Source organism: Notolepis coatsorum (genome assembly GCF_963971535.1).
Source record: "Notolepis coatsorum genome assembly, chromosome: 5".
In the NCBI taxonomy this organism is placed as follows: domain Eukaryota; kingdom Metazoa; phylum Chordata; class Actinopteri; order Aulopiformes; family Paralepididae; genus Notolepis; species Notolepis coatsorum.
In genome coordinates this window covers 86218129-86232660 of record NC_140169.1, presented here as the reverse complement: position 1 = coordinate 86232660, position 14532 = coordinate 86218129, and the positions used below count along the sequence as shown (strand labels likewise).

The following is a 14532-nucleotide window of genomic DNA, read 5'->3' as shown; positions in this document are numbered from 1 at the left end:
CCATTCAGCTTGTTGTTGTTGTGGTCCAGGACGGAGCTCTAACCATTCAGCTTGTTGTGCTCCAGGACGGAGCTCTAACCATTCAGCTTGTTGTTGTTGTGGTCCAGGACGGAGCTCTAACCATTCAGCTTGTTGTTGTTGTGCTCCAGGACGGAGCTCTAACCATTCAGCTTGTTGTGGTCCAGGACGGAGCTCTAACCATTCAGCTTGTTGTGGTCCAGGATGGAGCTCTAACCATTCAGCTTGTTGTGGTCCAGGACGGAGCTCTAACCATTCAGCTTGTTGTTGTTGTGGTCCAGGACGGAGCTCTAACCATTCAGCTTGTTGTTGTTGTGGTCCAGGACGGAGCTCTAACCATTCAGCTTGTTGTGCTCCAGGACGGAGCTCTAACCATTCAGCTTGTTGTGCTCCAGGACGCAGCTCTAACCATTCAGCTTGTTGTGCTCCAGGACGGAGCTCTAACCATTCAGCTTGTTGTGCTCCAGGACGCAGCTCTAACCATTCAGCTTGTTGTGCTCCAGGACGGAGCTCTAACCATTCAGCTTGTTGTGCTCCAGGACGGAGCTCTAACCATTCAGCTTGTTGTGGTCCAGGACGGAGCTCTAACCATTCAGCTTGTTGTGGTCCAGGACGGAGCTCTAACCATTCAGCTTGTTGTTGTTGTGGTCCAGGACGGAGCTCTAACCATTCAGCTTGTTGTTGTTGTGGTCCAGGACGGAGCTCTAACCATTCAGCTTGTTGTGCTCCAGGACGGAGCTCTAACCATTCAGCTTGTTGTGCTCCAGGACGCAGCTCTAACCATTCAGCTTGTTGTGCTCCAGGACGGAGCTCTAACCATTCAGCTTGTTGTGCTCCAGGACGCAGCTCTAACCATTCAGCTTGTTGTGCTCCAGGACGGAGCTCTAACCATTCAGCTTGTTGTGCTCCAGGACGGAGCTCTAACCATTCAGCTTGTTGTGGTCCAGGACGGAGCTCTAACCATTCAGCTTGTTGTGGTCCAGGATGGAGCTCTAACCATTCAGCTTGTTGTGCTCCAGGACGGAGCTCTAACCATTCAGCTTGTTGTGCTCCAGGACGGAGCTCTAACCATTCAGCTTGTTGTGCTCCAGGACGGAGCTCTAACCATTCAGCTTGTTGTGCTCCAGGACGGAGCTCTAACCATTCAGCTTGTTGTGCTCCAGGACGGAGCTCTAACCATTCAGCTTGTTGTGCTCCAGGACGGAGCTCTAACCATTCAGCTTGTTGTGCTCCAGGACGGAGCTCTAACCATTCAGCTTGTTGTGGTCCAGGACGGAGCTCTAACCATTCAGCTTGTTGTGGTCCAGGATGGAGCTCTAACCATTCAGCTTGTTGTGCTCCAGGACGGAGCTCTAACCATTCAGCTTGTTGTGGTCCAGGATGGAGCTCTAACCATTCAGCTTGTTGTGCTCCAGGATGGAGCTCTAACCATTCAGCTTGTTGTGCTCCAGGATGGAGCTCTAACCATTCAGCTTGTTGTGGTCCAGGACGGAGCTCTAACCATTCAGCTTGTTGTGGTCCAGGACGGAGCTCTAACCATTCAGCTTGTTGTGCTCCAGGACGGAGCTCTAACCATTCAGCTTGTTGTGGTCCAGGACGGAGCTCTAACCATTCAGCTTGTTGTGGTCCAGGACGGAGCTCTAACCATTCAGCTTGTTGTTGTTGTGGTCCAGGACGGAGCTCTAACCATTCAGCTTGTTGTGGTCCAGGACGGAGCTCTAACCATTCAGCTTGTTGTGGTCCAGGACGGAGCTCTAACCATTCAGCTTGTTGTTGTTGTGGTCCAGGACGGAGCTCTAACCATTCAGCTTGTTGTGGTCCAGGACGGAGCTCTAACCATTCAGCTTGTTGTGCTCCAGGACGGAGCTCTAACCATTCAGCTTGTTGTGGTCCAGGACGGAGCTCTAACCATTCAGCTTGTTGTTGTTGTGGTCCAGGATGGAGCTCTAACCATTCAGCTTGTTGTGCTCCAGGATGGAGCTCTAACCATTCAGCTTGTTGTGGTCCAGGACGGAGCTCTAACCATTCAGCTTGTTGTGCTCCAGGACGGAGCTCTAACCATTCAGCTTGTTGTGGTCCAGGACGGAGCTCTAACCATTCAGCTTGTTGTGCTCCAGGACGGAGCTCTAACCATTCAGCTTGTTGTGCTCCAGGATGGAGCTCTAACCATTCAGCTTGTTGTGCTCCAGGATGGAGCTCTCTAACCATTCAGCTTGTTGTGCTCCAGGACGGAGCTCTAACCATTCAGCTTGTTGTGCTCCAGGACGGAGCTCTAACCATTCAGCTTGTTGTGCTCCAGGACGGAGCTCTAACCATTCAGCTTGTTGTGGTCCAGGATGGAGCTCTAACCATTCAGCTTGTTGTACTCCAGGAAGGAGCTCTAACCATTCAGCTTGTTGTGGTCCAGGACGGAGCTCTAACCATTCAGCTTGTTGTGCTCCAGGACGGAGCTCTAACCATTCAGCTTGTTGTGGTCCAGGATGGAGCTCTAACCATTCAGCTTGTTGTGCTCCAGGACGGAGCTCTAACCATTCAGCTTGTTGTGCTCCAGGTTGGAGCTCTAACCATTCAACTGATGCAGGCAGAAACCCTGGTGGCCGCCACGGAAACTGAAACCAGCGCAAGTGAAATTTGTTAAATAGCAACCTATCATCAGAATCCAAATTTTTTAAAAATGTAACGTCTTAAAAATGTCTTTGGAATCTAAATTTTGCAAACAGTGTTCCAATTTGGAACAGATTTTCAGTGCCCAACCCTAGTTTTGGACCTAAGTTTAGGCATATGTATTTTAGCGTAAAGCAATGGGTGCCCAAAGTGGAGCCATGGGGCCAAAATGGCCACTCCACAAAATATAGCCAACCATAAAGGGACTGGAAAATAAGCACGACTGCAGCTTATTCATCAGCGACTGTGTTAATAAAGACACATATGGAACAATCCTGATTTAGCCTCTCCAGTCACATCAGTGGCTTCGCACAACCCAACAACAGTCTCAGTGGAACGACACATGACACAACCCACACAATATCTTGTTAGTCTAGTATCTTGTTAGTCTACCAAGTCTAGTATCTTGATATTTTAGTATCTTGTTAGTCTAGTATCTTGTTAGGCTAGTATCTTGATATTCTAGCATCTTGTTAGTCTAGTATCTTGTTAGTAGGGATGCACCGAATGGGAAATTCTTGGCCGAAACCGATACCAAAAATAGGAAACAGTTGGCCAAAAACCGAATGCCGAAAGACCGAAAATGATTCATAGAATAGAATTTTCTTTTTACCAATGTTGTTCAGCTACCTGATTATGGAAAAATATATGATTATGGCTAAACTTAAATAATCACTATTATGGGTCCATAAAACATTTATTCAGCACTTCTGAATGCATACAGTACATTAATTCCAAGTCAAGTGGCGGACATCTGTGCTCTACTGAGCGCACCTTCTAGTCCGCAGATGAATGTGCTCTCTTGACTTTGGCACAGTAGACGCGCAACGTGTATTCTCGAGAATGGTAATAATAATAATGCTCTTCAGATTATATTATCAACGACAGACAGCGTCAATGTGAGAAACACAATCCCCCCTCTTAAGTTAACCGCGACGGGCATATAGTAAATAAGGATATAAAGCATGTTAAAGACGCATTTATTGGACGCGTTGCGCGCTGAGTTTACATAGAAACAGCGCGACACATAGAAACAGCGCATGTAATGACTGAAGCCACGTTTTGATGACATCATCAGTTCATCACAACAACACGCGTTAGGTTACAGGTTGTTTCTGTTCCGGTGATATATTTTCGGTGAAAAAACTCTTTCGGCCGAAAGGCCATTTTTGGTCATTTTCGGCCGAAAACTTTCGGTGGCCGAAATTTCGGTGCATCCCTACTTGTTAAACTAGTATCTTGTTAGGCTAGTATCTGTTATTCAGTAGTATATCGTTAGGTTATGACTATAACCAAGTTCTGTTAGTTAGGGGCGATGCTTGGCATCGCTACTGCACTATCTCGCGTACGTGCACGCGTACTGAATAAACCACAAATGTACCTCTAATACCAGTATTAGTCTGACCACACCCCTCATCAGCTTACCTTCATAAGCAGGTGTGTGGTCACCTGCTCTCCTCCTTCCCAAGCTTTCACCACAAGGTGAGGACAAGGGCTGCAGCGGCCGTCCGATGCCAAGCATCGCCCCTAACTAACAGAACTTGGTTATAGTCATAACCTAACGTTCTGTATCGTTAGTGGCTTAGCTTGGCATCGCTACTGCACAAGGGAGGCCAAGCGGAGCCACTTGGCTGACAAATACACCCCGCTGACAGCCCCCCAAAACCATCAGAACAGGGAGGGCCGAGCCCCCCCGACCCCCCCTAATGGAGGGTAGCCCCCCTATTAGGGACGTCACGGGAGGGCGACGGACCCGACCGTGCGAAGAGGCACTCAAGCAACTCAACGCACAGGGTGAGCAGACCGTGGCTTGACCCCACGACTACACACACGCACAACCCGCATGCCACCCGGGAACGAACGGAGGAACAACCTCGTTACTGCCCCCAGAATCACGGGGTCAAGGGCAAACCCAACCCCGTGGCAAGGCCGTAGCAGCGGAGCACGAAGGAAGACCCAGACCCACCAAAAGGACTGGACTCCCTAGAATGGGGGCCCGGAGAAGTCCATGATGCCAGCATCAAGACCCCACCAGGTGGGCACGTAGTGCCCCGCCCCCCACATCGCCAGCGTATTCGGACAAAGGCCCCTCAGTTACTGCACCTGGTATTCCCAGGCGGAACCAACCAGGCCAGAACCTGCCCAGCTTCCGAGATCGGACGAGATCGGGCGTGTTCAGGTCGGTATGGCCGTAAGCCGAGCGGGCCCCGTCCCCCCAATAGTACACCGCCTGGCACACTGACCCTGCAGAATAGGCAGTCAGCATGGCCGTAAGCACACAAAAAAGGTTAACCAACGGAAGCAGGCAGCGCACCGGGGAAAAACCAGGCAACAGGCTGTTAACCCTAGCCTGGAGACTGCGGACGAGACAGGCGCCAGAGGGGACAGCTGAACACAGCCGCCCCGGCGGAAGGAGCGTAAGCTGGCGGTGTTGCATGACCAAGCCTCCATTTAACAACCCCCACCCAGAGGGGTCGAGGCAGAGAAGGCTGACACGATTGGCAGACGTCATGAACGTGCAGGGGCACCCTCAAACGGTGAACCCGGGAGTTGACACTGCTCCAACACACCAGGGAATCAACCACCTCGGTGTTACCCAATGCGGTGGTTGTTCCTATAACCCCTCAAGAAAAAACTCCAAAACACACCTGCGGGTATACACCGGCTATACCGCAGTACAAGTGTTTCAGTTTCCAAAAAGGGTTAACCCAGGCCTACGGGTCGCAAACATCACTTCGGACCGGGCCTGGCGGTACGGGAAGCACAGGGTCACCAGAGGAGGTCAAAAAACCACCCCCACAGGCCCCTCTTCGCCATGCGTGAGAGAGGAGCGAAAAACAATGGAGAACCAGCCCCTAAGCACACCGTACCCGGTATTCCCCGGCGGTCTCCCAACCAAGTACTAACCAGGACCAACCTGTGTAGCGGCCGAGATCCGACGAGATCGAGCGCGTACAGAATGGCATGGCTGTAAGCCATGACGACAGTGCTGAGTAAAAACATACCCAACCAGGGTCTCCATAGCGCTTAACCCTGTGACACCCAGACCGACCTGGCATTTTTCCCCCTGAAAAAAGCCCAAGTCCCTCAGGGTACCAGAACAGCAGATCTGCATCCCCGGCGGACAACGGGTTCAACTGATCTGGACCAGCGTGACCAGAACCAGTCCCGTGCCCTAACCACGCCGACATGCCTACTCCAGGAGAAGGGCAGATATGCGTGTTGATCTTAACATGAAAAGAAGGCGCCACCCAGACGTTCGGACGAACCGCGCCTGGTGGCCCACCCCAAGGGCGTGAGACCCCACTACATATGTTCAGATCCATCCCGTCATCATCCCCCAGACATGAACGAGAATCCGTCGACAACCCACCCAGGTCATGGGATGCGGTCGCCGGAAGAGGAAAAACCCCCATCTCAGTTGCTTTATAAAAACGCTGTTTCAACCACAAGCAACCAAGGCGTGCCAGTCAATCGCCTGTTTACAGCGAGCTAGCACTATACGTGCGTCGGGACACACCCCCATCAATGAACAGGCTATTTAGACCTGTCATTGAATCCCCAAGGCGCCCAGGGGAACGACAAGAGGGGTGTGACACTCCCTAACTCCAACACTTCTGGAATAGAAAGAAGGAAGCATCAACAGTATGTATCCCAGTCTACACAGCCGGGGTAAAAAATGTTCACATTTTTACATCCCACCACCCTCCCATAGGAAAGAGACGGGGATCCCCAGAGAGACTTCCCACGCGAGCTGTACAGATTGAAAAGAATATATTGCACCTTGAGCCATGTAAAAAACTGGTTTTAGGGCCTCCGGGGAAGAGGCACCGAACCCATACACACTCAATAAACGAATTGAATCGAATATACATACAATAGAAAAGGACCCTTCTAGAGGGTCCACTCACTTTGACAATCTGAGGAGGAAGGCTCTGTACTCTGATGGAGGCTTCCTCACATGGAAGAAGGAGTCCGAACTCACAGAAGGCCTGAGTAGGCGCTTGGTGAGGAGGAGCCCTGACCACCCCCCCTGAAAACAGATCCATCACATGGACCTGAACAGCACACGGAAGTCCTACCAACAGAGACGCGCACGGTGACGTACTCTATGGCGGGGGAATTCCTGCGGTGCACACGCCCAATATACCAGGCCGTGGGACCAGGAACTCCCTCCCCCCCCCCCCCCCCCCCCCCCCCCCCCCCGTAACGTGCCGAACCGCCACGTGACGGGAACCTTGAAGGACAGGGGGTGTACCCCTGACCGACAGAACAATGGGGAGAGGAAAGGTTACCAGTCCACCCCTTTACGACCCCACACCCATGATACGACGTAACGACAAAAAGAGAATATGTCATAGTCAGCTCTATGAAGCGTTTCACAGCTCCACACAGCGCATGAGCTAACCTGCTATCTGATTTTTACTAAGGAAAAACACAGAATAGAGAAGGCTCTAAGAACCCCGGTCCAACATACACATGTGCTTCTGTGGCCAGTACAACCCAGTCGTAGGTCACATGACACACACAACCCATCATCACCTACAAAAAATGGCAAAAACACTCAACAGAGGAACGCCGTTTTCTTCACAATGAGAGAATACATCATTCTTGATTAGTATCGACCACAGGCCTTGCTAAGCACACATGACAGCAACCAAACCAATTTCCCTTTAGGAAATAAGTTTCTCCAGCAGATTTAGCACAACCTCAGCAATCAAGCTAAGAGTCACATCGTATCCCTACCACACAAAAGACACAATTAATGCACAACATGTCTGATAGGAGGTGATAAAGTCCCCAGGGAACCGGGGGGGAAAAACACAATCCTCCTATTTTACCCTCAATACGGCCAGTTAAAACAGGAAAACCTGTTAATGTGTGAACTCACTGTTCATTGTCATTACAGTCTGAGAAAGAACATTCTTTTACTCACTTGTCACCAAGCATAGCTTCATAGGTCAGTTGCCTTAGTAGTGAGTACACGGTACACATAAACACCATGATGTTTCTCACACAACAACCAGATCAATACATCACGATCTGCACGGAGAAGCTAACTGCCAGTGACAAAAACAGCTCACACACAACCCGCAACGTATCCCAAATGCATTGCAACAACACACGTTTTGGGAAAAAACACTGTTATTCACAATACATTTAGCAAAGTAAAACCAGAAGACGTGTTATGAGGTCTGGCCAACCCCGTACCTACCCGGAACGCAGATCAGCGAAGTGCAGTCACAAGACACCGTAGAACACAGCCGTCCTGTGTTGTTCGACCCGGGCAGCGTCGCCGCTCCACCAGTTGCTACAGTCCTCTTTGTTGACGCAATCCCCGTCTAGGCTCAGGCAGGGTCGACGAACATCCCCTGTCAAGGATGACGTCGTGGTCAAGAGTGTAAAACATGTTAAAATCAAAGCACGTTCAACAGAATAGCATCAAGCTAACGGCTGCTCCAACCGTTCGGGTGCTATTGCTTCCGCTCGCGAGACGCCGATCTAACGACGCACGCGATCAGAAGCGAGCTCCCGGCGGCGCGCGAGAGCTAAGCTACCCCGCGCCAGGCCACTGACCGGCTAACCGTAAGCCATGAACATGTAAACAATGACATAACACTCACCCAGACAGGCCGCCGTTCTGAACCCCTCCTCACTTTTTAAGAGAAAAGAGAAAACAAGACGTCAACACCGCTTCACAACGGTGACATTACCACGTCCGGCGGAATCAGCACAGTACCAACTGGCCTGTATAGCTGACTTTGAACATGAATCTGCCGCTATCGCACATTACATGCACATATCCCCTCGTGAAGGAATACTCTCATTTGGATATGAAAGATGGGGTCTTAACACGGTGACAGAGAGAATCCACTCGTCCAGAACACACAGGGATCACCAGTGTCAATGGTCGCGGCCCACTAGTTAAAACTATAATGGTCGCCAGACCAAGGCCTTCTGTCGCCTAGGCGGCTAAACAAAGGACCCTAGCCTGGGGCCGGTTTCCATAAACTTTGTCAAGTAGCCCCCATAGCACTAACAGACAAGTGGAGCCCGCCAGCAAACACTACTCACCCAACCTGGAACGCACCGCTCCTCACAACAGTGGCATGTCCGACAGTTCAGCTGTGGCCTGACAGGTTTCACCCCAACAAACACAGCAAGGAACTGCAGTTGAGAAGCATGCAGCGGCGTGCTCCCAATACGAAAACCGGTGGAGGGTTTTTAGAATGATCATCATCTTCTAGACACTCCAGTACGAAGACAATATCGCCGTATTTTCTCGAAAATAGTGAGAGAGAAAATAAAGATATGATGTCAACGTATCCTTGTTTCCCAAGCTGTTCCTAATCCAATTTCTTCCATCATGGTGTCAAGTGTGGGGATCTACCGAGGCACCTCTTCCTTGTGGTGAAAGCGAGAAGGAGGAGAGCAGGTGACCACACACCTGCTTATGAAGGTAAGCTGATGAGGGGTGTGGTCAGACTAATACTGGTATTAGAGGTACATTTGTGGTTTATTCAGTACGCGTGCACGTACGCGAGATAGTGCAGTAGCGATGCCAAGCTAAGCCACTAACGATACAGAACGTTAGTTATTCAGTAGTATATTGTTAATCTAGTTACAGTATATATTATTAGTAAAGTATAGTTATTCTAGTGTGTTGCAAGTCTAGTATCTTGTTCTTCTAATATATTTCTAGTCTAGCACTGCACAAGACCGTAGCAGACTACAAAGAGTGACACGTTCAGCCGAACGCACAATTGGAGGGGGGCTTCCCACCCTCCAGAACATTTACAACAAGCGGTGCAGGGGGAAGGCTAAGATAATTATTAAGGACTCGAGCCACCCGAACAACTGCCTCTTTGAACTGCTGCGGTCAGGCAAGCGATACCGGAGTCTTAAGGCGAGCACAGAAAGACTCAGAAGAAGCTTCTATCCCCAGGCCATCAGGCTGCTAAACGAACAATAAACACTATGCAACAACCATCAAATGCACACAGCACACACACCCACACTCACTTAAACCACACAAACACACTTTATATTTATTGATAAAGGATTTGCACTACAACTCGTACACCCACTGTAAATTGTACCTAAATTGCACCTCATCCCATTTCTGCCTTGCACTATATAGTATTGTATTAGTACACTGCACAGTATTGTATATTATATGGTAACTCAGTTACGTCTATTCTGCATCGAACATTGTACATATGCAGGGAGCGAAATTAAAGCCCGCCAAGCGCCATTTGCGGGCAGATTTTACGTTTGGCGGGTGGGACTGAGAGGTCTGTCCGCCATGTGGCGGGCAACGAAATAGTCATGTGAAAACCGATCGAATAACATGATCCAATTCTTAGCGGAGTTCTCACTCGCTGTCTCAAGCACACAGACATGCAATGCGCTGCTCCTCCCTCCTCCAGCCCCTCCCAACCCCATGTAAACAGAGAGGCTAGAGTCGGGCCGGGCAGTCTGCTGACTGCTCTAACGTTAGCTACCGTTACAAAATGACCCAGTCAACTATTCACTTTTAGCTTAATACTGAGGCATTGTCCGTTATCTAGCCGGCTAGCTACTGATAGCTCCCGATATCAACAAATGCTCCAGCAAGTCTAATAGTGCATAATACCTCCGTTGGATAGGTAGCTACCTAGTACACGTTAGCTCCAGTAGGGTCCAGCTGCAGCGCCGGAGAATCCTTGCTGGAGCTGGAGGCTACTCGAGTATACACGCAGACAGTGGAGCTGTTTGCAGATAGCGAGCATTTTGACTTGTTGCGTGGTGGCGATAACGTTAGCTACCGTTACAAAATGACCCAGTCAACTATTCACTTAGTTTAATACATGAGGCATTGTGCAACGTTATCCAGCCGGCTAGCTACTGATAGCTCCCGACATCAACAAATGCTCCAGCAATAGTCCAGTGCATAATACCTCCGTTGGCTAGAAAGCTCCTGACATCAATGTCCTACAACAACAACATGCGTATTCGAGTCCCTGGCTTACATCGCATGAATAGGGTTCAGCTGTAGCTCAGGAGAATTCTTTTGCATGCTGAATGTAGCGTTTAGGGTCCAGCTGCAGCGCCGGAGAATCCTTGCTGGAGCTGGAGGCCACTCGAGTATACACACAGACAGTGGAGCTGTTTGCAGACAGCGAGGTGGCGATGTCTCGCAGATAACACAATCACAAGTATGATTATATAATATATATATTTTATTAAAAAGAAAAATTATATAAAATAATAATACTTTTTCTTTTATCAAAAAAAAGTTGGCAGGTAAGAAATATGCTTGGCGGGTAGATTCTTCCCATCTACCCGCCACTGGCCGGTGAGTCAAAAAGTTAATTTCGCTCCCTGTACATATGTCTATACTGAACACTGTGACCTCATTTTTTTTTACTTCTAATTTACATGCTATACTATGTTATTTTATTTCATACTTATCTTGTCTTGCACAGTCTCTGGAGCGTAACAGTAAGAAGCATTTTGTATAAAAGTATTCTGTACTTCTGTATGACAACTATTAAAGAAACTTGAACTTGAAACTAGTATCTTGTTATTCCATTAGCTTGTTATTCTATTATCTTGTATCTTGTTTGTCTAGCATCTTGTAAGACTAGTATGTTGAAGACTAGTATCTCGTTATGCTAGTATATTGTTAAGCTACAGTATTTTGTTATGCTACAGTATCTTGTTATGCTAGTATATTGTTGTGATAGTATCTTGTTGTTGCACATATGAGAGTATCTGCTTAGTTTTGATGTGATTTTAATGTATACATGTTTTAAATTGCTTGCTATGGTTTTTAAGTAGTACCTTGATTTTTATTCAAACTGTTCAGCAGTTTGTCAACTGCTGTTTAAAATGTGCTATACAGATTCAGATTCAGAGTTTTTATTTGCCACATGGAATCATACAATCAGAGTTTCTTCATTACACAATCATAAATAACATTCCATGGACAAAAGGAGCAGGAAGAAGAATAAATCGTATAGTTACCTGCCCCTTATTCCTAAACTAAAAAAATATTTTCTTAATGGTCGGCGTACAACCTAATTTATACAAATAATAATTTATACCATTATACAGAAACTCACAATCCACAGTTAAACAAAGAAAATTAAATAATAATAAAGAATAAAAGAAAGAGAAAAAAAAAGAAAAGATCTCACTATTCATATCACATTTGATTTTCATACTGACTAAATATTTCTTTTTTATAATTTTTTTTGAATTGATAAACACTATTACTTCCCTTAAGCTCGCTATGGGGAGAATTCCACAACTTTACACCAATAACTGATGGACACATCTGTTTAAGTGTGGTACGTGCAAACTGATGTTTAAAATTGTATTTTCTCCTACTAAACTCACTTTCTAAATGAAAAAGATTTTGTAGTTTTTCTGGCAGTGTATTATTTCTTGCTCTAAACATAATTAACATTGTTTGAAACTTAACCAAATAATTTTTCTATATTTTACAAATAAAATTGACTTGACTTGAAAGTGGCAAATATCTGAATGGAAAAGATCAGATCAGAGTAACATGAGCAAAGAAATACAGATTCAGGCCACTTTTGCCTGCTGTCTGAACGTAGCCTTGTGGATGTGGCGAAAACTGACAAGATATAAATCCGGATGGAATTAGACTGCTAACTGGACCCTTAAATAAATGGAGGACCCTTATGTAAACAAGACGAACATATTTTTCTGGTCTTCATCCTCTTAGCAGTTGTGTGTATTGAGCTGTACTGTACCCAGGTACCCATTCTGCAATCTGTTAATACATTTCAATCAATCAATCTATGGACAAGCCGCACGAGTTTGTGTGAATGAATGAAAACTTTATTTAACAGATTGCAGAATGGGTACAGTACAGTACGGCTCAATACACACAATTGTTAAGGGGATGCAGACCAGAGAAAGACGTTTGTCTTGTTTACATCGATGAGGGTCCCCCATTTTCAATTCATAGTGACATTTATGACATACACAACATACATGACATTTATTATGGCATGGGGACATACATGACATACAGGTATATAGTACTGTTACATAACTTACATTTGTGACATATACAATATGCAAATATACAGTACTGTTACAGATAGATCCTAACAAAGATTATATACATATGATGGGGAGGAGACTGTACATTGTGGGAGAAAAAATATACATACGGTGTGGTCCTACATACGAGGCCAAGATACAACAAAAACATGCCCAACACAACACGTGACGACCCGAGATGTTCCGGTTCAAGCAGCAGCATGGGGGACCCTGACGTAAACAAGACGAAAGTCTCTCTCGTCTGCATCCCCTTTGATTGATTGAAAACTTTATTAACAGATTGCAGAATGGGTACAGTACAGTACGGCTCAATACATACAATTGTTAAGAGGATGCAAACCAGAGAAAGACTTTCATCTTGTTTACATCAGGGTCCCCCATTTTCAATTCATCATAACATAATATGACACACACACGACATACAGATAGACAGTACTGCTACATCTATACATTTATAACATACCAGATTTGCAAATACAGTACTGTTTGTGATACAAAAAGTGTCCAGAAAAGAGTGTATATACATTTGATGTAGAAACTGTACATAATCATTGGAGGAGGTTGGGTAGGTGGGGTGGGGGGGGGGGACACTGAAATACTGACAAGGCCATACGTGGTCATTTACTGTACAACTGGGTTAGGACATTTACAGGGGCCAGTTCCGAATTGCAGTCTCCCGTAGGTGTTCTTTGAGAGTGTTTTTGAAAGTGGGTAGTGATTCACATTCCTTTACAGCTTTGGGTAGGGCGTTCCACATTGATGTGGCACAATTGCGAAACGTGTTTAGTCCCTTGTTTGAGCCGAATCTGGGTTTTACATGATTTGTGGAGCTCCCTCTGGTGTTGTGATCGTGGTATTCACTGACCTTTGGGAAGTATTTTGACATGTACATGGGTACCTTGGTCATGTAGTGTATCTTGTAGACCAGGCCCATTGCAAGTTGCTGTACTCTGTCGTCTACTCTAAGCCATCCTAGGTTGTCAAAGTGGGCAGGGGTGAGGTGGGTTCTAGGAGTAAGGTCAAGCAGTAGTCTGACCAGTTAGTTTTGAGATGTTTGTAATTTGGTTTTTGTATAGTATTGAGCTGCACTGTACCCATTCTGCAATCTGTTCATACAATTTAAAATCAATGAATCAATCAGCACCCATACAAAAACGAAAAGAATGATGAGCATTATTATTATTATTATTTTACCTTGATTGTCATACACGCTGACGTAGGAGATCCCCACGGCCATGCACCAGACGACGAGGTTGGCGACGTCCGTGTAGCTGGGCTCGTCCTCGGCCACCAGCAGCCCGACGTGCCGCGGCAGCTTCTCCAGACACTTGCTGCTGTCGGCGCTGCTGCTCCACCGGGGGAGGCGGCGACCACCCGCCCGCTTCCACCCCGGGAGGGCTGCTCCTACCCCCGGCCCCGGGCTCCGCAGCGCGGCCACCGCCCGTCTCCACAGCCGCCCGTTCCAGTGTCGGAGGCGGACGCGGCACCAGGTGACGAGCGCCCTGTGGAGGTGGAGGAGGACGTGGAGCAGCCGCCACACCAGCTCATAGACCAGCGCCATGATCACTCTCTCTCTCTCTCTCTCTCTCTCTCTCCGTCTCTCAGGAAACAGGATGTGTTGTCAGAAGACTCTATGGAGCTGCATTCCAGTGGTAGTTATTATTATGATGGGGGTAGTTGTTGTTGCTAATCGACTTTAGTCTCCTCCGATCCGTTTAGCGTCATCATCATCATCATTGCCAACACCTCAGAGTCTCAGACCACCGG

At 47.4% G+C, this 14532-nt stretch overlaps 1 protein-coding gene across 2 annotated transcripts in view; it reads right to left on the bottom strand.

Moving 5' to 3' along the window:
* The window catches only part of nus1 (NUS1 dehydrodolichyl diphosphate synthase subunit), a 61971-nt gene extending 47439 nt beyond the window's left edge, over window positions 1-14532 (bottom strand). For both annotated transcript variants that reach the window (XM_084314790.1, XM_084314791.1), the window contains exon 1: window positions 13960-14532. In XM_084314790.1, coding sequence (XP_084170916.1) covers window positions 13960-14326 — 367 coding nt within the window. In that variant the 5' untranslated portion in view covers window positions 14327-14532. The remainder of the gene's footprint in view (window positions 1-13959) is intronic.